This window comes from Buceros rhinoceros, unplaced genomic scaffold (genome assembly GCF_000710305.1).
Source record: "Buceros rhinoceros silvestris isolate BGI_N320 unplaced genomic scaffold, ASM71030v1 scaffold7236, whole genome shotgun sequence".
NCBI lineage: Eukaryota > Metazoa > Chordata > Aves > Bucerotiformes > Bucerotidae > Buceros > Buceros rhinoceros.
Window position 1 is genome coordinate 12198 of NW_010418046.1, and position 25617 is coordinate 37814.

Here is a 25617-nt window from a genome sequence, read left to right on the forward strand (position 1 = left end):
AATCTGATTTTTCTGGCACCCTCTTTCACGCCCCATCAGGGATTTCCCCGTGTACCCGTACAGGCTGCTGCCTGCCTCTGCAGTCAGCGGGCTGCAACAGTAGACAGAGCTGCTGTGATTTAAAGACTGTAGTAGGTTGTAGAATTAGACCTCTGCATTTGGGTTGTTCAGACATAGGATCATCGGGTTGGAAGAGACCTTTAAGATTGAGTCCAACCATCGAGTCCCTGCTCTGCCAGGGTCCCTAAACCATGTCCCTCAAATACCAGCTGATTCTGGACAGCCCAGCCAAGACTGTGCCTGGTGCAAGTCAGACTTGGGAGATGCTTGTTATTCCCACGGTTCACTGTGCTGTGGAGCCTTTTCAGGTTTTTGTCAGGGCAGGAGGGTGTTGTGAGGGTGAATGTTACGCAGGAGCTATCAAAAAGGAGCTCACTGCATTAATGAAAACGCAGTTCCCTTAAGACTCCTGTTATTACTGAGCTGAAAGTACTATCAATAGCTGTGCTCTAAAAGGTAGGCGAGCCATGGCTACACGATGTGATGCTACTAAACTGTAACTTCTGATTTTACATAAGCCATAGCTGTTAGAACAGGTGAAATACAAAGATTAGGAAACTCATAGGTGGGTGTAGAGTGCATTTACAGCAAGGTGTGCAGCGTTCTAGGCTCAATGTGCCTGACTGGCCCTTTAGCTATCACTGTGGTGTTTAATACCGCTGGTATGAGCATAAAGAAAAAAGAGAAGAACAGGTAAGTCTTCCTGGTGTCTAACAGAAAATTAGAACTTCCAGTGGTTTTGGTCAGGTGTTTGATCTAACTGAAGCTAATAGCTAGTAAATTATTGATGTGTGGTTTGAAAGAGATCATTATTTCAGGATGAGAAAGGAAATTGCTTTAATGATTCAGTAAAATCAGTCCATGGTTCTCCCCTGGGTTTATTGCTGTGTAACGGTTAATGCTCTTCCTTAAGGCATTTACATGAGTAGTCAAAGCAAAGAGAGACATTCCTTTCTCCTGCAGCTGGGTATGTTACAAAAATGCATGAAGAACGAACAGGTTTTGTACAGGCTCTACAAGTAGGTTCAGGAAAATGTCTTGATCCAAATGGACTTTACTGGCTGCAGAGACCCTTGGAGGGTTTAGTATTCGGGGTTTAAGCATTAGAAATCCAAACATCTTTTCTAAAATTGTAAAATAAAACTTAGGGGTGTTTGAAAAAGGAAAAAAAAAGCAGACAAAGAGAAATTGCTATAAATCCTGCGTTTTCTCTGAAGTATGGAAGAGAAGAATAAAACGAGTCAATTTTTTTTTTATATCACTCTTTTAGGTACAAGTAACGGCTCTGTCCTGGTGTTCCATCTTACGAGTGGGCTCTTACACAAAGAGTTAAGCATCCATTCCTGTGAAGTCAAGTAAGACTTGAATTTTAATTCCTACTGTAATCCTTCTTGGAGACAAATACTACACGGTGTAACTAGCATTGTGCCAGCCATGTACAGTGCTTCCTTGTTCAAGAAAGTGGCCTCTTGAATAGTGTCCCCGTGCGGTGTCTTTGCCGTGTGTAGCCACTAAGAAACTGCCAGCGTTAGGTTGTGTATTGCACTGAACTGAACATCCGAGTTGTATGTGGGCCTGCTGACCGAGAACGCCTCTCAATGACTTCCACTTTCTTTAGTGCGTTGGAGTACAAGGAAGGTTTTTTAGGACAAGAAACTGTAACTGTCTTATTTATATAACTGTTGGGACTCACCGATGGTGTCCTTGGAAGTAATTCTGGTTTGTACACCAAGGTTTATTTACTTTGCCCTCTTGGGGCTGAAATTGCTATTGAGAGTTCTAGTCCTAACTACAGTAAAAATAACCGTACTGTCGAAAGATTTGAACGGCTGAACTCAGTGTTTATCCGTCCTAAGAAGGAACAGAGGGAGGTTTAAAGCTGTTGTGCTGTGTGTTTGCGTGTTCACAATGGCATAACTTCGGGGGTGACTAACAGCAGGGACACTCAAGACCATGCTGGCTTGGCACGTATTCCCTGACAGGTTTAAGCATGGAAAATAAAGTATTTATTTTGTACCAGTAATATTAGTAAAATTTCTGTTGGAGATGTGGCATGAAGTCCTCATCAGGCTGAGGTCTTTGTGTCACTGTTCATTCCAGGAACAGAGAGGAGAAGTGCAGGTTGCTGAGAATGGACAGCTCTAAGAGTTTGTTATGGAAACCTGCTCTGAATCAACTACCACAGGATATTTATGTTTGTGGTGTGATTAGTGGACGTTTTAAGAAGAGAGTTCCCCTTTCTGTTCTAAACCATTTGAGGTTTTTTGGCTACGTACCATTAACTACTTACAAAATTATTTTCCTTTTGTTATGCAGCACAAGAGGATACTTGTTAACTTGTGTTAACTTTCTGTTAAAATGATCAGAGAATTCAAATTGTCACAGATTAAAAAAAAAAAAGATGAGGAGACAGGAAGAAATACCCTTTTGGAAAAAAGATTGTCTTATATTTAGGCTTTGTGCATTACTGGCAGTATTGTTAGTTTGGGCTTTTCACTTTGTAAAAGTTTTGCAACATTGGAAAAACTTGAAGAATACATCGCCTTTCTAGCAGCTGTCCTCACACAAGTGGTAATTTTAGAACAAAATAAAAATGATTTTGAGTTCATTTAGTTATAAGCCATTACCTGGGCAAGTGTTTTAAGTCTTTGATTTAATTTCCTTGATCCCTCTCTTTTTACAATTTCAAGGGATGTAGGATAAAGCACAGGTATATTTTTTTAAGTAACATTCACGGAGTGCAGCAGGTTTCCTTCCAGTGGGAATTCTTGCTGTACCTCTAGAATGAGGTAGATTGGCTAATGCCTCTGTTTCGGTTGTATCTGCACGTACACCTTCGGGAACCCGCTGTTCTGGTATGCAGTAGTGAATACTCTGAACCACACCAGAAGAGCTTTCAGTGCTCTGTAGTTTAAGGAGAGAATGTAACAAAACACTGCTTTTTGGAGTGGCAGCTGTCCTTGACATACCAAGGGTGCTAAAATAATGGCCATTGAGTTGTCTGAATCCTTAATGTGGCTTGTTTTAAGATTGAAGTATTCTTTTGTAGATATATGCTGATTTTTTTGTTCTTTTAAACTTATTAATTCTGTGTTGTGGTTAGAAGGAGGGAGAATTGTCTTAGAACTATGTGCATAAATACTTTTGCTTTGAGGTTAATTTGGTTTTTGTAAGGAGACCAAGGCAAGAAGCAGCAGAAAGGCTTCGGAGCACACAAAAAGGACAAGTCAATCAGGCTGCTGCTGGGAGAGTACGTGAGGAGACGGAACCGGAGAGGGGCTATAGCCCGTGTGCTGGCTGAAAGCAGCTGGAGCAGGTCCGCCTTTCTTCTCTTGGGATGGAGAGAAATGCAACCTTGAACTTGCTGAGCTGCAGAAAAAAAGAATGTGAAGCAGTGTTTCCGTGATTCAGAGGTCCTGGGGGGAAAAGGACCGGGACTTAAATTCTTAGCTTTATAAAGCTTCCCATGTTTTTAAAGCTTGAACAAAAAAATAAAGATAAATATGGCTATAACTTATACATGCCAAATCTGATGGGAGCGCTTTTTGCTTTCACTCATCTACGTCGTGTTTAGGAAACTTCCACTTAATACGATGTGAGTTGGGTTTACTGACAGAAATCCTAAATGCTGTTATTCATCTTTCTCGTATGCCACGTATAATCTTGCAAAATAGCCCATGATTTTGGAAGTGATGTGTCAGAAGACCTCACTGTCCTGGAAACAGTTCTTAAGAAATCTGTGTAGGAAGGATTTGAGGGAAACCTGAATCCTTTTATCCGTGTTAAAATGCATTGGGGCATCTGTGTGTCTGAGAACAGTCTGGGTTTTCTTTTAGATGCGAGCCTCGATCTCTTTCACAGACAAAACACTCAGTTTGTGCAGGCACAGGGCGTGGCGGGGAGGTGGGGACAGAGGACTCTTGGTCTGGGGACGGTAACACCTCGTGCTGCCTTCTGTCCCTTTGTGGCCCGTGGCACAGTTGAGGCGTTGGCTTAGAATCCTTTCTGCTGGCGGTGTCTTGTGTACGCTGTGACTGACATCCTCGCAGGGCTTTATGGTAGTTCGGTTTGGGGCTGCCTTGGCCTCATCTGAAAGAACAAAAAGAATTAGGAGGTTTTCAGTTCTTTTGTGATAGACTCTGGAATCTGTTTAGGACCTCTCTTTTTTTATCATCTCTGTTTTTCCTCTCTCTGGACAGGGAGAATCGAGTCCCCACCATGCTTGAATATCCGTGTGGATATTTTTCTGTATGCTGGCAAATCTTGAGTTACTCGCTAGTCCTTCCCATCTGCTGACTGACCGGAGCGGTGCTTTTAGTCCGCTCTAGTGATGAGTATCTGTGAGAGATTCTTGCAAAAGTTACCAGCGTTCAGAACCAAACAAGAACTAGTGTAGTCTGAAAAGAAAGTTCTTCTCTAATTAAATTTGTTAACTTTGTATTTACATCATAGTAGTAAATGCGTAGCTTCTTTTTATGCTTAAATATAGTGTTTCCATGAAGTGTAGAAAATGATTTCTGTGCTGGTTTCAAATTGAAGAATAGGCATGGAAAAGAAGTATTGTACTTCAGGCTATTTTCTAGCCATTTGGATATTGTGACTAATTATGCCCCATGTACTCTCTTCTGATGGCAGGGGAGTGGAGTGGATAAGCTTGACTGGGTTTATTTCCTTTGCCACATCAACACCCAACAATCTGGGGCTGGTGAGGAACGAGCTGCAGCTGGTGGACCTACCAACAGGTTAGTATCTGCTGGGAGATCTGCACGACAGGCTGACAGGTTTGCTGGGGAGGGACAAACATAAGTTCTTCCTTTTCTTATTATTCCTTCTGTTGTCATGACAACATAAAATAAAGAGGAGCTTTAACTGGTTCTGCCTCTCCATCCTCGTGAAGGCAGGTGACACGTTCCATCCGCTGCTCTACAGACCGACTCGAAGCACCACCTTTGCAAAGACACATGGCCTGGGCTTGTTAGAAGAAGGGCTGTGTGTCAGCAGGAGTGTTAGCACACCCTTACGGCGCGGGTGTCAGTGGTGTGCTCTGTTCACAGAACGCCCCTATTTCTACCTGTGTCTTGTCACACCCTACACCCGTTGTTCCACATGTGCCTGAGATAGTGTTGAACCATTTGTTGTGGTTTGTATCAGCCACAGACAGTTTTTCAAGGCAGGCCAGGCACATGGCCAGAGTTTGGCTGTGCCTGTCAATGTAAAATGGATATTTTAATAATAAAATCAGATACTTCATAAAGAATCGGAAGGGTTAAAAAAATAAGTAACTTTTAAACAGATAGATACTGTTGATAGTAAAATTAACAGCTTATGTGTGTTCTTCAACTATTCTGGCCTTATAATTGATGACAAATACATTTGTGATTGAACTCGATACTTACACAATACTAGGAGGCAGAATTTGGAGATTAGGCAGCCCAAATAGGAAGCGCTTCAGTAATTTTATATTATTTTTGGATGTGAAAACCTGGAGCCATTAAATCTCTAATTGAAGAGCCTGAGTCATGTAACACATGGCTAATTCTGAATTGCTTTATGGAGCATAAAGTGATTTTTTAAATTTTTTTTTCCTAAGCTTAGGGAAGAGACTCTTTTTGTATTTCCAGGGTGCTGCACAGAGAGGTTATTCTTTGAACATGGCAGTATTGAAATCTTTTTCCATGTACTGTCTTACGTTCGTTTAAAATCAAATCAAAAAAGTAATTTTTTAAAGTTCATATCTCATGTAAAATGGGATTTTGATTTGTCACTGAACTTGTAAATCACTACTGAAACACTTATAAATGTAAGTGGTAAAAGGTTCAGTAGTTCCGCAGGTGAACAGGTTACCGTGAATACCTGCGACCTTAGCATACAGTCTACCTAAAAAATGTTACACTTCTGATTTTAAAGCTAACAAGAAAGGTGTAACATACGCTTAACTCTTTGGTTGTTGGTTCTCCCATCACTTACTACCCCAACTTTCTATTTTAGGGCTAAGAAAACTGTGATGATTTACTTCATGAACACTTTGACAAAATTCTCATCCATGTTTCTGAACCAAAATAAGAAAATTCCTAAATTGTTTCGTCACTAGTGAAGACAGCAGAGCTAGAGGGTTTCCTATAGCCTGGCCTCTGACGTGAAAGCTCTAACTAGCCTTGGGGATAACTGTGTTTATTGACAGAATCGGCAGAAGATAAATAATTCAGCTTTGAGCAGCCACAAGAGCGCCTAAAGTTGGAGAACTTCGTTTTGCTGGGAAGTTGGGGAGAGGGGAACTTGCGTAGGAGGTGCTGCCCTAGCCTCATGTTCGCCGATCGTTACTCATTTCAGCGATACCTGTAACACCTTGGGTTCTGCTGCTCTCTGTGCAGGGGGTGGAGGTTTTGTTGGGGCTGAGATTATAAGGGGTTAAGATTATAAGGGGTTAGGATTTGCTTTAGCTGGAAGGAAAGAGCGTGGCTCTGCTAAGTGGGGGAGGAGTTAGTGCTTCCCCACTGCTGGCAGACTGGGCTCACAGCAGAACCAGTTTCTCTTACCCACTGAATCTGCTCCTGGATTTCCTCCTTGGGAAGTGGAGAGTGCATCGCATCGGCTTGGAGTGGGAAGGAGTAACGCTTTGAACTCCATGTTTGCTGAATGCTGATGGTGCGTCAGTTTGAGTAGCTGTACACTGTGACACGCAGGAGTTGCATTGGACAGTGGAGTTTGCTTTGTGTTGTCCTTTGCAGCACAGTGAAACTTCGACAGCGACAAGAGTAACGTAAGAGATGGCAGGATGCTCGGAGAGGTTCTGTTGACAAACAAATAGTTCATAAACCGCTTCTGTTTGGTTTAGTCACTCTTGCTGTTTTCCCCACATCATTTTTGTGTTCCAGGCAGGAGTGTCGCGTTCCGAGGGGAGCGAGGCAATGACGAGCCAGCGATTGAAATGATAAAGGTGTCTCATTTGAAGTAAGTAGATTGGCCTTGGGAAGTGGATAGATTTACGGTGCTGCATGAAGATCCTCGTGACTGAATAGAAATAACAGACATTCCAGTAAAAAGCCCCAGAGAGAGTAGAAAAATACCACCACCACCGAGAGAAAAATACTTCAGAATAGGGGTTGAAGGTGAGAAGCTGTGAATGTTCTGTGGCTGACTTTGTCACTTCAGGGTCCAATCACGTGGCCAGATCAATCGTTAATATTTTAGTTCTTTTAAGAACTTGGTTCGCTGAATGGACATTTTGGTAATATTGGGGAGAATAAAAGTGGTGAACAATTTTGTCAGCTTGGATTATGTTAGGAGTTAAATCCCTTTTCTATAACTTAAGCCTTACTGAGAACTAGAGGGCTGGCGGTGCAGGTGGGATGATTTTTCACGTGTTTATTGTTTTTCCTAAGTATGTATCTCACACTTCTATAGCAATGGTCTGCTGGAAAGCCAGATGTGAGGTATGGTTGTTCGAGAGGTCAGCTGATAAAAGATCAAACTCTTCACTGTCAAATCCTGCTTATTTTGAGATCAGGCCTTTGACAGGAAACCCTGGTCTTTGTAGTATCAAAAATAGTAACGGCAATAGTCAGTGAGATTTCTTTATTTTCCTGTGTAAATGAAATTAAAGTAGTGTCGAATTTAATGAGGCATTGTTTCTAGATTTTAAAAGTTTTTTTCTTTACAGTGGAGGAAAAACCCCTAATGTTCCCTAGCTTGCACAGGAATATTTTTGGATGTATGTATGTGTTCCGGAGGATTTGGGAGAGTTTACCTGCATAATGGTTTTCTTCATTTTTAATGTATTAATGACACCGTGGGCTCAGCTGAAGAGCCTGGGATGTAAAGTCAGAACAAGAGAGGATAGTTCCCTTGAGTAGAGGCTGGTGCAATGCCAAGGGCACGTGTATCTGCAGAGCCTTTCTGTGGTGGGAAGTTAAATGTGAGCAGTGGTAGAGTGCAGGTGTTTCACTCATCTAGCGCTGCTGAGGAAAGGTCTGAAGACATTATGCTGTATCACAGGGTTAGGGAAGTGGCGTTTATCTGGGGTAGAGGAAAAAAATCTGTCCAACTGCAGTCTTGGTGTGTCCTTCTGACGCCGTGTGGGGTCATCAGCTCAGGCTGAACGTGGCTAATGAGAGGTGCTCTGCCCTCTCTGAATGACCTGTCTCCGTTACGCTGACTGAGCATACTCAGAAATCTCCAGTGCTCTTATCTTTGAAGGAGGTCTCTTTTTTCAGACATTCTTTTGCACCTTAGTAGCTCAAGGAAATCACAAGCTACAGAGTGGGATTTGAGCCAAATTAATTTACTCTGCTTCCTCTTAGACCTGAGGCTTTCCAGAGTGCTGATACAAGCAACATGTGTGAAGTAAAATGCTCAAATTAAAATGGAATGATTACTTTTGCTGTAGTAAATTCTTACTTGTTTCAGGCAGTACCTAGCTGTAGTGTTTAAAGACAAGCCACTGGAGATCTGGGATGTCAGAACATGCACTCTGCTCAGGGAAATGTCTAAAAACTTCCCGACAGCAACTGCTTTGGTAAGGAATAAAATCTGTTTATTAAAGCTGTTTATTAAGTATAGTATGTTGAGATAGTATAAAAATCTATAACAATTTTGCAGCAAAATGTTATTAATGTAGGTGTAGCATACAGGTAAGTGCTTTCACCTTTCTGTTTTCGTCTGTCATCAAACAGAGGCAAGAGAAAAGGAGGTACTGGTGGACCAGTCTGGTCTGCACCTTGGGTGATGGGGGGTAGGTGTCACAGAGAGTCATTGTCAGTGAAATCATTGTAGTTACCTGAGAATTCCCCAGTGAATTCAGGGAGTGAACGTTTGTCTGTTTCCCTTTTCCTGGACGATTTGTCACAGGAGTGGTCACCTTCTCATAACCTAAAAAGCCTGAGGAAGAAGCAGCTAGCGGCCCGTGAGGCCATGGCCCGGCAGACGGTTGCATCAGATACTGAGGTCAGCAGCGTGGAGTCGTCTGTGATCAGGTATTTCCTATTCTGGTTTCATGTTGTTCTGCATCAGTTGTTTCTCCACCGTGTACCGTTGCTGTATAAAACCGAATACTGTGGAACCGATTCTTAAGTGCATTCCAGGCACAGCACTGTCATGGGCGCCCCTTTAACTTTCAGGTGTGGAACTTGGGTTTACTGCTGGATGAGAGAAGGAGGGTACCTGTTCCCTCAGTGTGTCTGCAGCAGTCCTTTAGTTCTTGAAGTCAAACCCCTGTTTGCCCCCAAACATTTCCGTAAGTGTCTTAATGAGTTAAGCGGTGCTTCCAGATAAATTGTTTTGAAGGTTATAGGCATTTTTGTGCTGCCCCTGTGCATCAGTCAGCAAGAACTTGCATCACAGTTCTAAGAAGGAAATTCTTGTGTCTTACTGTGTTCGCTTTCAAGTTTGTTACAGGAAGCCGAGAGTAAATCAGAGCTGAGCCAGAACATTTCTGCCAGAGAGCACTTTGTGTTTACGAGTGCTGATGGGCAGGTGTATCATCTCACGGTGGAAGGAAACACAGTGAAAGACAGCGCAAGAATTCCTCCTGATGTGAGTTCTGCGGTACTTTATCATCGATGCTTTAATTTCGTAGCTCTGATTGGCAGAAAACCCCCAGGGCTTTGCATTGTAGTGGCAAGTGGTCATTAATGCAGTAGTTTAAAATATGAAAGAGAAGTTCCAACCTCAGACACTGTAGCAATTCTGTGTTCACAGTTTTTCTGTTGAAAATTATCGTTGTTCTGAAGAAGTCTTTTTGGTTGTTCTTGAAGGCTTCTATTGACTTCCAAATAGAAATTCTTTTGTTTTTCTTTCTTACTTTAGTATATGGCACTGTCGTGTTTAATGAGCTCTGTCATATTGGTGTTCCCTTGCAACGAGAGACAGGGGAGTGGTTTCCATTGCTTTAAACCCAAAATTTCTTAAAAGAAAACATCTTTTGAAGCATATTGAAGCAAACATGACGGTTTTGACAAATGCGTATGTCCTAGAGAATTGTTTCTGTTCTAACCAAGCTGAATTTGGTCGGTCGTGTCATATAATATTTAAAAAGAATGGAGACTAGTATTGAAATGTTGTTCTGTGTTTTGCTCTTGATCACAAGATTTTGTTCTACTTCTTCGATGTTTCCAGGGAAGTATGGGTAGCATTACATGTATTGCCTGGAAAGGGGATATCCTGGTCCTTGGAGATGTGGATGGGAACTTAAACTTTTGGGATTTGAAGGCTAGAGTATCCAGGTATGACTGCAAAATACGTCTGACAAGCATGAGATCATGAGAGTGAGAATGGTGTCCCGCCCTGCCCGCCCCCCCCATCTTTGGTCATCACTGCAGAGCGCATCTGTGGTGTTTGTGGGGAAAAATGCAAGTACTTTGGCACAAAGCAATTTCAGGAATTGCCTACTGTGGTTATGGTTCTCTTTCGTCTTTTCCGCTGGAGTAGCATTTTATCAAAGCTTTTAAAACACCTGCGTATCATGCTTGTGTTAAATCTGCAGCGGCTGCTGATAAAGCTGTAAATGTAGCATTTATTTCAAGCATGTAATCTTCTCAGTTTTCGTGATAGGTTGTTCTCAGGCTGTACAGTGTCAGGATCTGCATCGTTTATGGGAAGGATTTAACTACCACCAAACGGGGTACGGAATGACTGATAGTAATCTTGTGCTTTGCTTTTCTTAGGGGCATTCCAACACACCGGAGCTGGGTGAAAAAGATACGTTTTGCCCCAGGGAAAGGAAATCAAAAACTTCTCGCAATGTACAATGATGGAGCGGAAATCTGGGATTCTAAAGAGGTAAATAGCTGTTGTTTCGATATGCGCTTCTGTGCAAAATACCCATATTATTTCTGAAAACCAGGACGAGTCAGGGATTCAGTTTTTCTTGGTCATGATTTCTTGCTGACAGTTGTATAATGAAGTCGTGCGGCATTTCCCAGAAGACTCCTAGTTCCTATAAAGCAGTTTTAAGCTGTCATAAATACTTTTCACTCATAAAGCTGACAAAATCTCTGAGATACCTTTGTCATTCTCTCGTAAAGTTTTGAGGCAGACGTTCAAAGTTTAATGGGGCCTCAATTTAGAATTTAATCTGCGGACAAGAGAGTATTTTTACTACAGGTTTAACTCCTGCACCTATTAAACAGTACATATTCTTCAGTGCATGAATTTCATTTTTAGGGCATACCAGAAAGGTAGACACTTGTTAAATAACATTGTCCAGCTTCTCATCTTATTCAGAAATCTTCTAGGCTTTGATTCATAGGTCATTCAGGAGATTATAATACCAGGGGGAGGTAATTGTACTGTTTTAACTTAGGCCCCCAGAGTATGGGAGGGGATTCAGGGTGTGAGGGTGTGCACAGGAATTTTGATTTTTTTTCCTGTTAACTCTGTAATGAGTACCAGTTCCTAACTCAGACACTTAATTGGAGCAATATAAAACTACCCATTGATGATAAGAGTTGGACAGCAGAGATGAGAAACAACTGTGAGTTCCATCGGCAGAGTAGAGTATCATCCCATGCGTCTCTCCTTCAAGAACATTTGAAGAGCTTTGATGCCATGGGAAATTCCTCCTGTAGCCATTCTGACTCTCTTTCTGGGACAAGAGAAAGTGTTTCATACATGAAAGCATTTAAAATTCGTTTATAGTTTCAGCTGAAAATCTTTCAGAGTATCTGTAGAAATATTTTATAGTCTCAGTCCTGTAACCCATTTAGAGTTTCACTTTTGCCTACAGCCAGTCATCTGATATTTCCATGTTTTTCTCTAATTCCCTCAGTGCTAGGAGTAATCATGCTCTAGAGCCATTGTGCCTTGCAACTCTTACTCCGTGCTTTGCTCTAGAACAAGTGAGAGGAAACAGTGGAATGTTGCTTGCGGTGGAGGCTTTGTTAATATTTCCTTACATTAACACCTGTAACTTTCTGCGGTGCTGCCGAAGGGTCACAATCCGTCTAAGTCCTGACCTGGGGCTAAAAGTGCAGCTGAGAAGGTGTCGGTTAGCTCTGTTTGGTTTGTGGACAATGAATCCCCCCATTCCCCTAACGTTATGTTTATAGCACGGCTAATTGGATTTCTAGACAAGAAGCGTATGTTGATGAAGAGCGTGAGTTCATTAATGAGAGCCTCGCTTCCCCCTACGTGCACGTGTGCTAGGTCAGGGACTGGAGGTAAAGGGGGACTGTAAATGTCCTTCAGTGGAAGAGTGGCAGTTTTGCGTCAGAAAAGATAACAAAGAGGCAGCTGTGCTCAAAAGGATCTTTTCACAGCTCTCAATTGGGGAAAAGTCTTGTTTCAGGGCAGCCATGTGCCCTACTCCAAGGTTTCTAAATTCCCTGTTCTCCAGAAAAGAACGTCATTAACGTGATTTATGACTAACTTCACCTTTTATTGCCAATTCTGTGGTGTGCCTCATGGGCATGTGTCAGAGTCTCAGTCTGTGTGATGGAGAGCCTACTAAAAGTGAAAAATAACTACTAAAAATGAGAAACAACTCCGCTTTTGAAGGTACAGATGGTGAGCAGTTTAAGAAGTGGGAGGAACGTCAACTTCCGAATCCTGGACGTGGACTGGTGCACTTCAGACAAAGTGGTCTTGGCGTCAGATGATGGGTGCATCCGAGTCCTAGACTTGTCCATGAAACCCTCGTGTTTTAGGATGGATGAACAGGACTTAATAGGTAAGCGGGTGGATTTCCGGTATTGACTGTGGGTGCTTCATTTTGAAAGGGGACATGAAAACATTTGACATTTCTATTAAAACACCTGTCACGGGTAGAGGATTACACCTACCTGTCCTGGTTTTCATACATGCAGGTTATTTTTTTAGGCTTAGGTCATGTGGGTGGGTTTTCTTATGCAAGCTTAATCTCCTAAATAAACTGCACTTGTTAATATCTTAATTGGACTATAAATTAACGAAAGAAGAGCTTCTTGCACGGATGTCAGGCCATTGACCTGAAAGGCATCGGTACATCGATTAGGTATCACTCAATACCTGACTTTCAAACACTTGCTAATGTCTGAACACGTCTTTGCTGATATGTCCAGGCAGTTTGTAGACGATTCATTGCTTTTCTCTGAACTCTGTAGCAATATTTGTGCTGCTTAACTTTTTTTGCCATATGTTTACAGAGGAAATTTTAATATTTAACAATTTAAATAGTTAACTAAGCTACATTTTTCTGTTTTTTATTACTGGTGTCCAAATAATAGCTGTGTTGGTTTTGGTCTTGTTGGTCAGTCCTGCCTTTACTCATATAACTTCCTTAAAACATCGATTCTGACTAAGACATATATAATAAACTAAATTGTGACGTGGGGAGGCGTGGGTGGGATGTTTGAGGAAGCACAAGATTTGTCACAGCTGGTTTTACTATCAAATGCATGTTCTGTAATATAAAAATGAACGTTCTGAAACCAAGCACACTGAAATTGGGCTATGTCAGGGTTAAGGCTGCCCGTGACCGAGCTGTCCTCCTGCCTGTACGCCGTGATTATCTTTGAATGACAAAATCACAGGATTCCTGCCTCGTTCAGTACGTATGAAGCTGCTGAAGAGTTGATAGTGTAGCTGGTTGGTACCCATGTTACTCCTGAGTCGCTGGGTAGCACTAACTGTGTATCGTCCCCTCCTTGTTCTGAACACAGGCTTACTGACTTCTGAGTGTGTGTGACGAGAGTTAGTACTATAATTTCCTTGCTAATACAGACATGTATTGAACTCCACAGCATCTTTTTTTGGATGAAGCGTGTTAACCCTTGTATTGTACTGTAGAAACGACGATTGCGAAGTAACACTAAAACCTGCGTTACGGTCCGTTTTGGTATAGCTGGACTTGTTTTCCATCATGTCCTTGTAGTAGCAATAAACATCATCTACAACTCTGCTTGGTGCCAGTATAACGTGTTCCAGGAGGCCACAGCGAAATTCAATGTCCTGACAGTCTCGTTTGAGCAAGCTTGATAACCCTGTACCTGCTTCGAAATGTTGCTGCCTGAGTGTAAAGCTCAGCCTTTATGTCTCGCAGCCCACATTGCTGCTGTGAGAAGGCTGTGATTTATGGTTTCCTGCCGGCGCTAGCAAAGCGGCTGCTAGTTTTTATGGTGACTGACCGCGGTGTTAGTGCACAGCAGCCACCCAACACTGACTCTTCTCCTTCCATTTCAGAACCTGCCTGGTGTCCCTACCTGCTCGTTCCGAGGGCTTCGTTGGCTCTGAAAGCATTCTTACTGCACCAGCCGTGGAACGAGAAATACTCTCTAGATATTGTCAACACGTAAGGAGAAATAGATACCTCTGTATGAAATGCTGTGATTTTCCGACATCCTACCCCTTGCATTAGGCTCTGTGCGAGTAACCGTTGGACACATCTGTTTCCTCACTCTTTGGTTTGGTCACAAAGATAATAGCTTTGCTCTTTATTACTAAAAGTAATGAATAGAAAAGGCTCGAAGGTCAAGTGTTTTATTTCTTTGACTTTCAGTAGCCTTTGGCTGCTGCAGACTGATGTCTGCTCTGAGGCACTGGCAGTGCTTTTGTGTCATCTACGGGGTGTGTTGCTGCAGAGAACAGCCATGTGCTCTGCTTGTTCCAGAAGTTCATGTAGGAGTAGGCAGAGGGGGTTCCTGAAGTGATAGTCTGACTGATTGTCTTGGTTACTTCTGTGGAACTAGTAACTAGACTTCCCATGTTATAGGTTTACTGTAAGAACATGGAAGATGTTTCCACCTATGTTATGCTCTTGTGGTTATTTGCTCACGTAATACTTTTCCGCTTCAGATAATTCTGTCATTTTGGTAATACAGGAAACCTTTTCTTTCTTTTTTTTTTAATCCAGCGATTATCCAGAGAATGAAAATATTAAAAACCTTCTTCAAGAGCAGTTGAATTCGTTGTCCAAGTAAGAATTTTCCTGTTAATGTTTGAGTAAGGGAAGGCAAAAACCCTGGTATTTGTGGTAATTCACAACTTAATGAAGAAAGAATGCTTCTACCTCTCTCGAGATAAGCTTGAGTAATGACAGCTTTTATTTTAAACACAGTTAATTTTTATTTTATCTAACTCTTAAAGGTGGTGCTTTATTAATTTCATTGAAGATTTTAATTTTTTATAATTTTCTGATTCAAAGTGAACCATAATACAATCTCAAAAATATTTTTAAAAATAAGTAGACTCTCAAAGTAGTGTGTTAATATTCACTGAACAGTCCGAACGTCCTGTGTGTCAGGAGGTGCTGTAACGCTCTGAATAGGTGAAGGGTGGTGAGAGTCAGCACTGAATTTTTAACATTGACTTACAGTGGTGGCTGACAGCAAGAGTTTTAAAGATACCAGTTAGGGTTCATATTCCATCTGTAACAGATTAGCGAGCGTTGGTAATTTTTTGGGCTGCTTCTGGGTGATGTGTGCTTTTGATGTCAGTCCAGGCTGTATTGGACAGTGCTACTTAAATAATCCAAAGTGTGTTAAGACGTTTAAGCTCCGAGGAAGAAAAGGCAAACAGTCCTAAAAATCTGTAATGGAGGTTCTACTTCCAGAGTAATGTTCCTGCACATCGCTCTGCTTCCACAGAAAATGGATTTACACCTTCTATTTAAACTATGAAAATCATGTTTATAGCAAGTGAACAGAATTTTTTCCATTTCCCTTTTGTCCTTTCATCTGGCAGGATGGAAAAGATAACTTGGTGTGTTTTTATCCAGTCTCAAACATGCGTAGGAAACCTAAATTCATTCATGTGGATCTCTTACGCTACGGCACTGCAGAGCTGCAGAATTCTGTGTCATTGAATTCATGCTGCCCTTTGCGGAACCCCAGCAGCCCGCTGTGTAGCTGTCTGTACCCCCGGGGGGCTCTTCCCTTCACTGCAGCAATGAAGGGGGTCCTGATGGACTCGCTGCTCGGTTTTGAACTGGTGGTGACTTGCTCGCTGAGATCAGTTATATACCAAATCACGCGTGCCTCCTGCTGTAATGGTTCCGATAGGTTCCTTGTTCATTTCAGAAAAGAAATTGTGTACTTTGGGGGTTGATTTTTGTGTTCAAAACCAACCAAACGAAAAAACTGTCACAGCATTTTACAGATTATTTATGTCTTTTTGCAGTGACATAAAGAAACTTCTACTTGACCCAGATTTTACCCTCTTGCAAAGATGTCTTCTGGTCGCCAGGTCAGATTGGTTTAGATAATGTGTCAAATGTTTCCTGATAAAGTATTGACCTTATTAGTGCCTGTGGACGTGCTGAAGTTTCGCTAGTCAACTCGTTCTCCAGTAACTCAGTGCAATTCCTACACTACTTTGTTCCCCCCGTGCCGCAGTGTTTTCAGGGCTGAGAATGGGAGCGGTGCCTTAAGGGGACACTGAGCGTTATTTGGCTGCTGCGTGCCGAGAGCTCGCTTCGCTCTGGGCGTGCTCTCGCAAGTGCAGCGCTGCTGACTCGGTTATCTGCAGTTACCTGCAGTGCCCAGGCGTGTAGTCCAGAACGTCCCCACGCTCGGGGGTGATATGCGGGCAGGGCAAGGCCTGGATTTTATGTAGATGTATGTGTTCAGGGTTCGTTTTCTGCCTCAGCTCTAGCTAATTGTAGTCTCTCTGTATTCAGTGATGAATAAATAAGTGTGAAATAATAATAAAATATCAATTTCCACATGTTTATATACCGAATGCTCACTGAGTTTAATGGCCAGTCTTCTGGCCAGCCTCTCGCTCCCCTGGCTTGCTGAACGCCGTTCCTGTGTCTTTCCTGCTCAGGCTGTATGGGGATGAGTCTGAACTGCTGTTCTGGACTGTTGCTGCCCACTATTTGCACAGCTTGTCCCGGGAAAAGTCTGCAAAGCCAACAGACACAGCTCTTCAGGACCAGCTGATTAATCCCTTGGATATATGCTATGACATACTGTGCGAAAATTACTACTTCCAGGTATTTCAAGGAGTTGAGAAGTATGTTTAATAGGAATGTCATCAGCACAATAACGGCTCAGCATTTTTACTGAAGCTCTTCATTGTAGGCACTTCACGTTCCTTAGTAACGTACCGCTCTGGATTAAATCACTCCCTGTATTTAACAATAGGGGTGTTCCAAAACCTCTCCAAACACTTCCATGTCTTTCCAATGCTTGTTTGTATTTCTTATGGTAGTCTTACATTTAAAATGTTTTTCCTTCTTCCTGCAGAAATTCCAACTTGAAAGGGTGAATCTCCAGGAAGTGAAGAGATCAACCTACGATCATACCAGGAAATGCGCTGATCAGCTGCTTCTTTTGGGCCAGGTTTGTGGGTAATATTTGAATTCTCCATTCTTCTTCCCTGTCCTTTTCCTATTCAAGTCAAGTTTGGTCTAACCTCTGGGTGGTTTCATGTTTCATTCACCTCGTGGGTGGTCTTTGCTGTCATTATATGTTATTACACTGCGCAAGCTGCAGTGGCATGGTGTGTGGCTAACGCTTAAAATGGGTGAATTCTCCCTCTGCTTTAAAATAACAAGTACTGAATTAGCCCTTGAGATCCTGGCCAGTTTCTGCACCTTTACAATTTCATTTCTTCTGAGCTTATTTTAAACACTTCTCTTCCTTTTCTAACTCCGCAAAAGCTTATTAACAAGGAAATAAATATTCTGAGTTAAGTTTTTCCTTGGCCTCTTCTGGAAATGTCAAACCGTGGTTAAACGTTGTGTTCCTGATGGGTGTTTAAATCCTACCCTTACTAAGGATGCTCTATTGGAATAGCACTTGAATTTAAAATAACTTTCATTGTTGTTTGTTCCTTGCCTTAAAAATGGTGACAATATAAACACCTCTGTTTAAAATTGAGTATGTTTTAGTCAAAGTCTTATGTTGTTTTTTTTTTTTTTCTCTTGCCAGACTGACAGAGCAGTGCAACTGTTGTTAGAAACAAGCTCAGACAATGCACATTATTACTGCGATTCTCTCAAAGCTTGCTTGGTCACAACTGTCACCTCCTCAGGCCCGTCTCAGAGTACCATTAAACTGGTAGCAACCAACATGATAGCCAACGGAAAGCTCGCAGGTAAAATGCGACCGAGGCTAGGAATCCTGATCGTTATTGGGCTGCTGGTGGAGATGGGAGAGGAGAAAGTCTTATGGTGATAGCTCCCACGTGCCTCATGTGCTACCTAGAGTAGTTACCACAAAAATGAGCAGTGACTCGGTTATAGCAGCCAGCTTGTTTTGATTCATTTTCACTGGAAAGTGTATTTCTGGAGTAATTCTCCTAGCAATTGTTTGCATGAGAAAAGGCTGAACATGTAAAGCTATGTGAGTCCGCTTTTCTAATTAAAGAATTAATTAAAAACTGTTAGTTTATTACCGAAGTTGAAATATGAACTTAGTTTCCTTTCCAGTTCAGAACTTATTTCAAAAAAAAAAAAAGAGTTTTCTTACATGTACAGCTTAATTTTGAGTATTTCAGTCAATCATCGTACGGTGGACACCTCCTGCATTAAGCAAAGGTATGCAGAGAAAGGACAGGTGTCTGTAAATATACTGTCCACTCTGTGGACAATTAACACTTCACTGTTAATAATCCCACTACGAGCAACATTAATTAAAACAAAGGATTTCTTATGGAATCTGTGAATTTCATTTGCGAAGATCCTTGTGATCTCTTTATGGTGAGAAGGCTAGTGATCCTTGTCGTTTGTCTTTAGGGCAAAGAGAAATGAGAGCTGTGTGAGGCCCTTCTCAGCTCCGTAGCCCAGGAGAAAGAGAAGATAATGGACTCCTAGGTTATGTGATGGTAGAAATTAGGGGGTTTCAACATCTTCTCACACTAAAAAGAATATAGAGAATCTTTTTCTGGGGTGATTGATGTGCTCATGCTTACGTAGCAGCTCTCTCCCTTCCCTTATCCTGCAGTGTGTTTTGTTTTGCAGAGGGTGTGCAGTTACTGTGTCTGATCGATAAGGCTGCTGACGCCTGCCGCTACTTGCAGACCTATGGCGAGTGGAACCGCGCAGCATGGCTTGCAAAGGTCCGTCGTGTCTCAGTCATCAGTTTGCTGACATAAATGACCTCCTTAGTATATATATGTAGGTATGAAGGCTGGTCAGGGTGCCAGAGTTCTCCAGAGTTAAAAAGCTGAACCATCAGTGTGAAACACCATCATCAGTTCTTTAAGCTGTTATGAGCCAGTCCATTCAGGCAGTGCTGACAGCTGCTGCTGCAGCCTTTTGACTGCAGAGGTCTACCCTGATTGTCTACATGACAAGATTGGGGCCTAAAAATGGTTGGAATACTCAATTTTCTAGGTTTTTGAGAGGTGGTTTGTGAAGTTGCATGTACCTGCAGCAATACAGAGCTTATAATGAACTCCAAATACCACTGTGGGAAGTGACTCAGTGATTAGGCAGCGCCTTCGCGCTGAGCTCCATGTGCTGCTTTTAAAGGTCACACTAACCCCATAAATTGGCATCAACCTCTGTTTTGGTGCACAGACGTGACTGCAGTAAAAGTACCTAGTCACAGCATTAATTCTCCAAATCAGAACAGACAGGAGTCAGGCAGGATGAGCTGTCAGTGTCTTGAAGTCGAGTTTCTGTTACGTTTCCTGCAGAAAGTATGGGAAAAGTCGTACTCAGATTGTCTGAATGAGTGGATCCTGCTCTTAAGAAAAAAAAAAAGGTGTTTTGTCTGTAATTCTTCAGTAAAGGATAAAGATTTCTAATTTCTTGATATTTGGGGTTTGACAAAAGCCTTGTGGTAAAAATAGCATTAATCACATATAGATGTGGAGTTGCCTGAGTGGACTATACCTGTGTATTTCTATGGTTCCTTTGTATTGTTTAGTTCCAGGGCCAAGTGTACTTTTTATAATAAAGCTGATAATTTCAGACGCAGAGTGCTCTTAGCTAGGAGCTGAGAATTCACGGCTGGCTCTCCCGTCTCCTAAAGGTTCGCTTGAACTCCGAGGAGTGTGCGGATGTGCTAAAGCGCTGGGTGGATCACCTCTGCTCTCCACAAGTCAACCAGAAGTCCAAAGCCATTCTGGTCCTCTTGTCACTCGGATGCTTTACAAAAGTTGCAGAGATGTTGCACAGGTAAAGCTGAAACAGCACAGTCTGTAGTTCATCTGGTCCCAAAATGATATTTAGACGTGTTTAACTTAGAAGTCAAGGGAGAGGGAGGAGGGCTGCAGTTCCTGACATTTGTTTTGATTTTAGCGTGTTTTCCTTTAACTGTGACCCCAGCAGGGTGTCCTTTCTGTATGGTGAACTGGTGGGTTTGCAGTTTCAGGAAACACGCTGGGATTTACATTTTCTTCAGGCTTTAAGACTGCTAGTGCCCACTGACCCAGCAGGAACAGCTCTTAGTATCGGCAGCTGTTTCTGAGGAAGCTGGGCCTTGATCTTTCAAGTTTTGCATCAAACATCACTTCCTTGAGTGCAGGGAGGAAGGGGAGGTGGGAGCAGCTTGGGGAGGTGGCAGCGCCAGACTAAGGGGTGTGTGTACATGACCTGTGCCTGCATCCCACCTGGGAGCAGGGCAGCAGCATCCACTGCTGTGACGAAAGCACTTGGCACCGTCGTGGCGCAGCGATCGCTCAAGGCCTCCGCAGCAAGAAGGCACAGAGAGCAGGGGGGAGCAACCGCGGCAGCTGAGAGCAGTGTGTGCTGTGGGAGTGTGACCGTGTGCCACGGTGGTGGCTGCGTGGTGATTTTGCTGAACCTTGGTGGTGAGGAAGCCTTGTTCAGCCCGTGGCGCAGAAGAGGTTTGCCACTCCAGCCCGAGGTGCAAAAGCGTAGGAAGCCTGTGCAAGTGTTTTGGGGCAACGTCCTGGATACTTCTCTCTTTTCCTGTCTTAAGTTATTCCTTCTTTCCCATTTAACAGCATGAGGTACTTTGACAGGGCGGCTCTGTTTGTCGAAGCTTGTCTGAAGTACAGCGTGTTTGAAGGTAATGATGATACCAATATCCTTTTTCTGAAATCCTGTCTTTGCATCTGTGAGTATACGCAGTGAGTATACACGAGCCAGAGTTAGACGAACCAGTCCGCAGGGAATAGGAGCTTCTGTTTTTATTTTCCAGGCTGTCTAGTTTGAATGAAATATGATGAAACAAGTGAAAGGAGTCATTTGCGTGAATCCATAGCATTACCTCCTCCTGATGCTCTGTGAGCCCACTGGCACTGGAAACCAAACTAAAGGTGAAAAAAATAAACATAGGGGAGAAAAGAACAGATGATAAAGTGCTCTTTGCAGAACTTGGAGATTATTGCAGCAAACCATGTAGTGAAATCCGCGGTTCCAGTTATCTTTTAAACACGGTATCTCAGGAAAAATGATCCTGTCACTGCACCCCTATGCACCAGCATACTGTTACTGACTGAAGGAGTCAGTTCTGAGACAGTGAAAACAGACATTTCAAGGTCAGGATCAGATGGGCTCAAAATGTAATCGCTGTTTTCAAAGGAAGCCAAAGTGGGCTCAGTGCTCAGTACAGGCTGCTCATCTCAGCTGGTGGTCTGGGAACTGAGCAGTTGCTCTGGGTTTTGTAGGGTGCGCAGTTGTGGCTGTTTTCTGGAGTCATCGCTGATGTCACCTTGTCAATAACAAAAGCCGCTAATGAGTCATGTCATAACTGGCAAGAGAAATTACGGTCAGTACTGCGTATGGCGCGTATTGAAGTGTCTCTGGTGTAGTTCATAGCGCTCTGCCTGGTAAATGCGGCTGCACGTTCAGCCGGAGCATTTGGAGCAGCTGCTTTGTCTTTAGTTGTGCTGAAAACCACTGGATTAGCCCCATCGGCAGCAGCGTTCAGTGGTTTCAGCTTGGGAGAGCTGAGGAGGAGGGAGAAGAAGAGAAAAAGGATTCTGAGCATTTTCGTTCTGCTGTTAATGTGTCTTTTCCTTAACGCTTCATGTACATAAACTGGTCCATGCTGTCTACGCGGATTACGCCAGAAGCCTGAAGCTCCTGGGCTTTAAACAGGGCGCTGTCCTCTTCGCCTCGAAAGCAGGAGAGGCTGGAAAAGAGTTGCTGGCTGAGCTCAAACAGCCTAAAGAGGAACTGATGCAAGAGTGAGAGCTTTGTGTTCATGAGGAGACTTGGGTTCTCTGTCAGACCAAGATTCTGCTGTGTGGAGACACTTTCTTCTCTCGATTCGCTGTGATAGCTGATAAGTGTGATGGGAGCAAATACTGGTAAACGTGTGCGGAGGCAGGATTAAGAACTAGTGTAGGTTTAGGTTTACGTTAAAGTTGTCTGCACTTTCACGAGAGGATAAAGAAGCCTCAGATAACGTTACACAAGAATATTTCCAACTTTCTAAGCTGCAGCAGAAGTCAAATTTAACAGTGTGCTGGAGGAGTTCTACACCTGTGTACAAGTCTACTCCATTTACTGCTAAAAATCAAACCCTCCTAGCTCTTCGCTACCGCTGTATTTGTATGTGTAAATGACTCCATCTGTACTACCAAGATATAAATATATTTAAAGAATAAATACAGATTACAAAACACACAGTTCTTTCCTGGAACCCTGTGGTTTCTCAGACCAATTCTGTTTCCAATTACTGTGATTTTAATCAGTTCACTGGGTTGTCACGTTCGGAGCTGTCTGGAGTGGAATCTTCAGCAGCTGTACTTAGGTAACTCTCCTAACATTCCATCAGAAAAATCCATGAAATGTCCTTTTTTTTTTTTTTCCCCTCACTGAAGGTCGTTTTTATAGTCTGTGCTGTTCTTAGGTGTGCACAACCCGCACACCTTCGGCACTGAGTTCTGCCTCGTGGTGATCAGAGGATAGGAGCAGATCCTGCCTCAGGAGCAGCAAGGTGGCTCCTGCGGCAGATTCCGGAGACTGCTGTCACTGTCTCCAGTTACTGGTTTGTTCGTCATGTGAATGTGTGATTAACAACAGGTAAAAACCACTGCGCAAAGTCGAATGCTGACTCTCTAATTAGGTACTTTTATGCTAACGCACCTCATGGTCCGAAGAGGATGCCACCTGTATGTAACACCTTTTCTCATCTTCCTGCCAATATTTCAGTACTTGTTTTCGTTACTGTTTCTGATGCCAGATGTGTCTTTTCTATTTATTGCTGACTGACAGAAATTGTTCAGCTGAGGAGCAGATGCTAATATTCAATAGCCTATGTGGACTGAAGGCTGTGGCACGTGAAAACTAGTCTTGGCTCAAAAATAAACTTAGTCTTTTCTTTTACCAAGTGTTGGAGCCACTGACCTTTGGTATGCAGTAGTGAAAGGAATCGTGTCCTGTGAAGGTCTCTCATCTGACTGATTCATGGCTTGTCTACGTCAAGGAATATGCGTCGGGCTCTCCTTGTGTTCAAGTGTTTGTAGGTGTGTGTTTTACAGCCCTTCCTAGAGGAGCAGCAGCTTCGGGACAGCTCTAACCCCATTCTGATTAACGTTGAAAGGTTTAGGCTTTTCAGTAATGATGGGTTTATATAAATAGAAAGTCTGAGTTTCATCGCTCGAAATGGAAATGTCTTCTAACTGCATTGTGTCTTTTCTCGCCACGTTGTACGTACGCCATGAAATACTTCCTGTTCAATGTATTCTGAACACCCCTTGTAGAATGACTTTATCTTGGGAAAATAAGTGTACAGTCAGATTTGCCTTAACTATGAACTGGGGCGCAGCAGCAATGAGCAGAGCTAACTGTCATTAACGATGGCCTCGATTCTGCTCTCGCAGACGCTACACGACTCCTCGGTTCCTGCTCTTGGGTTTGGTGGCAGCGCTCTTGGCCAGGGGTACTGCGGAGGTCATGTAAGCACAGCAAACTCGACAGATCGTGTGGAATTGTTTGTTAAAGGGTCTCTGGAAAAAAATCTGTTTCAATATACGCCTGGATTTGTAAACCTAATGTTTTTAAAAGAAACACATTGCAAAGCCCTTTTAACCCCGAATGTTCCGATACACTTTGAAGCGCGCAGGTTGCAGAGAAGCGTGTGTCGCTCCCTGCTGGAACCTTTGTGATGGAAATAGACTGTCAAAGTGATGGGAAAGTTTATTTAGATAACAATGCAGTCACACTGCAGTAATAAAAACAGGCTCTGAAAACCTCTGTGTGTCTCTGTTTCCTACAGACTCCTCGTCTGTCACACCGGGAGGGGATGAATGCTGGTGGTGTAACTGGTCCTGCTGCCTCTGTTTGAAGGACAAGCCTGGGAGTTTAGAACATAGAAAGTGAACTGAGTTTTTTAAAGTTTCCAGTAAATATATTAAATCCCTCTGAGAATTCCTTCCTCAAAGCACTATGAACAGTTTGAGTAGCAGTGGAAGTTTATAACCTGTATTTTCCAGGTTAAGCATCTAGAAGCTTCTGTCAAGGGTGAAGTCTGCAATGCAGCCAGAATTCTGGAGTTGACCGTGGCAGAGGAGGTGGGTTTGCAGGCCAGTGAGTAGGTAGTGCGTTCACTTGTCTTTGAACGCGAGTCCTAATACTGAGCGTGGTATTTGGTTATCGGAGCAGATTCTTTGGTGGCTGCTTTAAGATCTGTTTGCAGAGGGCCAGGACCTCTGACCATAAATGAGGACTTTTCCAGCCATTTGGGTTGTCAGATGGGGGTTGTCTTACGGTGCAACTAGTGGTGGTTATCCCTGCCACTATACTGGGCTTGTATCACCAACCAAACCCTGTGTGTCGGCTGAGCCTACAGGGATGCCGAGGTTGTCTTCATTCCAGTGCCGACATTTGTACATCCATGGGAAGCTCCGTCAGTCCTGAGGACAACTTTGTCCTAGATCTGAGTGCTCAGGTTCAACGGGTGGTTTTACAGCCTGCGAGGAGCTCATGGTAAATGCCATCGTGGGGCTCCCGTGGCAGTACGTAATTGTAGAAATGGGGTGAATTTTCTCAATTCCTGGTGTGATTCTTAAAGCAAGTCCACGTTATTTCAGTGGGACGACAGTGGATTTACTTTTTCTAGCTGTAAATGAAAGTTCTAGAAAATACCCTGGCAGGTTAATTTCAATATAAGCAAGCCCTAATTAGAGTTTTAATTGGAGCATGTTGTGCCTCACAGTACAGGCAGTCCATCAGTGAGTCATTCTGATTAACGGTGCCTAAAACTGCCCGCCTGGGATGCGTTCCTGAAGTGCTTCTCCAAAATACAGTCATAGAGTGTCTCTGTGTGTGCACACACACATACACATACGCATACGCATACATTTGATTCTGGGGGGTAATCTATGAAAAAGGCAAAATGAATCATTTCATTGCGGTGTAAAAATTCTTAGTTCTATGTGGCAAAATGTTTATAATTTATTTTCATTAAAATGTCTGCCAGCGTAGAGGCTTGGCAGCCAGAGAGGCACGTGTTACACACCACGGGAACCTGCTCCAGGGCGTTGGTGTGTTCGGGGTCTGAGCAGATCATCTGGGAGATGATGTTTTGCAGCAGTTGACCCTAGAGAGAACACGGCGACAATCACAGGTTCTTTCGTGGGAAATGGGTTTGCTTTGGGCGATCGCTAGCTGCCCAAAACTGCATTCTGAAATCTCAGCTAAAACTTTAATTGTGGGTGGGCAGTAGAATAACAACGGCTTGGGAAAGAGGTGTTGGCTTTTATTTTTTTTTTATTTCT

The 25617-nt window shown here is 43.0% G+C and overlaps 1 protein-coding gene across 1 annotated transcript in view; it reads left to right on the forward strand.

Moving 5' to 3' along the window:
* Positions 1-22084, forward strand: part of WDR11 (WD repeat domain 11) — a gene marked incomplete at its 5' end in the record, with an annotated part of 33414 nt that extends 11330 nt beyond the window's left edge. Inside the window, 19 exons of the mRNA XM_010138385.1 lie at positions 1331-1415; positions 4696-4802; positions 6936-7011; positions 8467-8575; positions 8908-9032; positions 9444-9591; positions 10174-10280; positions 10722-10836; positions 12553-12724; positions 14215-14323; positions 14885-14947; positions 16150-16215; positions 16798-16966; positions 17220-17315; positions 17907-18072; positions 18938-19035; positions 19956-20101; positions 20893-20972; positions 21927-22084. Coding sequence (XP_010136687.1) covers positions 1331-1415; positions 4696-4802; positions 6936-7011; positions 8467-8575; positions 8908-9032; positions 9444-9591; positions 10174-10280; positions 10722-10836; positions 12553-12724; positions 14215-14323; positions 14885-14947; positions 16150-16215; positions 16798-16966; positions 17220-17315; positions 17907-18072; positions 18938-19035; positions 19956-20101; positions 20893-20972; positions 21927-22084 — 2195 coding nt within the window. The remainder of the gene's footprint in view (positions 1-1330; positions 1416-4695; positions 4803-6935; positions 7012-8466; positions 8576-8907; positions 9033-9443; positions 9592-10173; positions 10281-10721; positions 10837-12552; positions 12725-14214; positions 14324-14884; positions 14948-16149; positions 16216-16797; positions 16967-17219; positions 17316-17906; positions 18073-18937; positions 19036-19955; positions 20102-20892; positions 20973-21926) is intronic.
* Positions 22085-25617: the final 3533 nt, after the last annotated feature.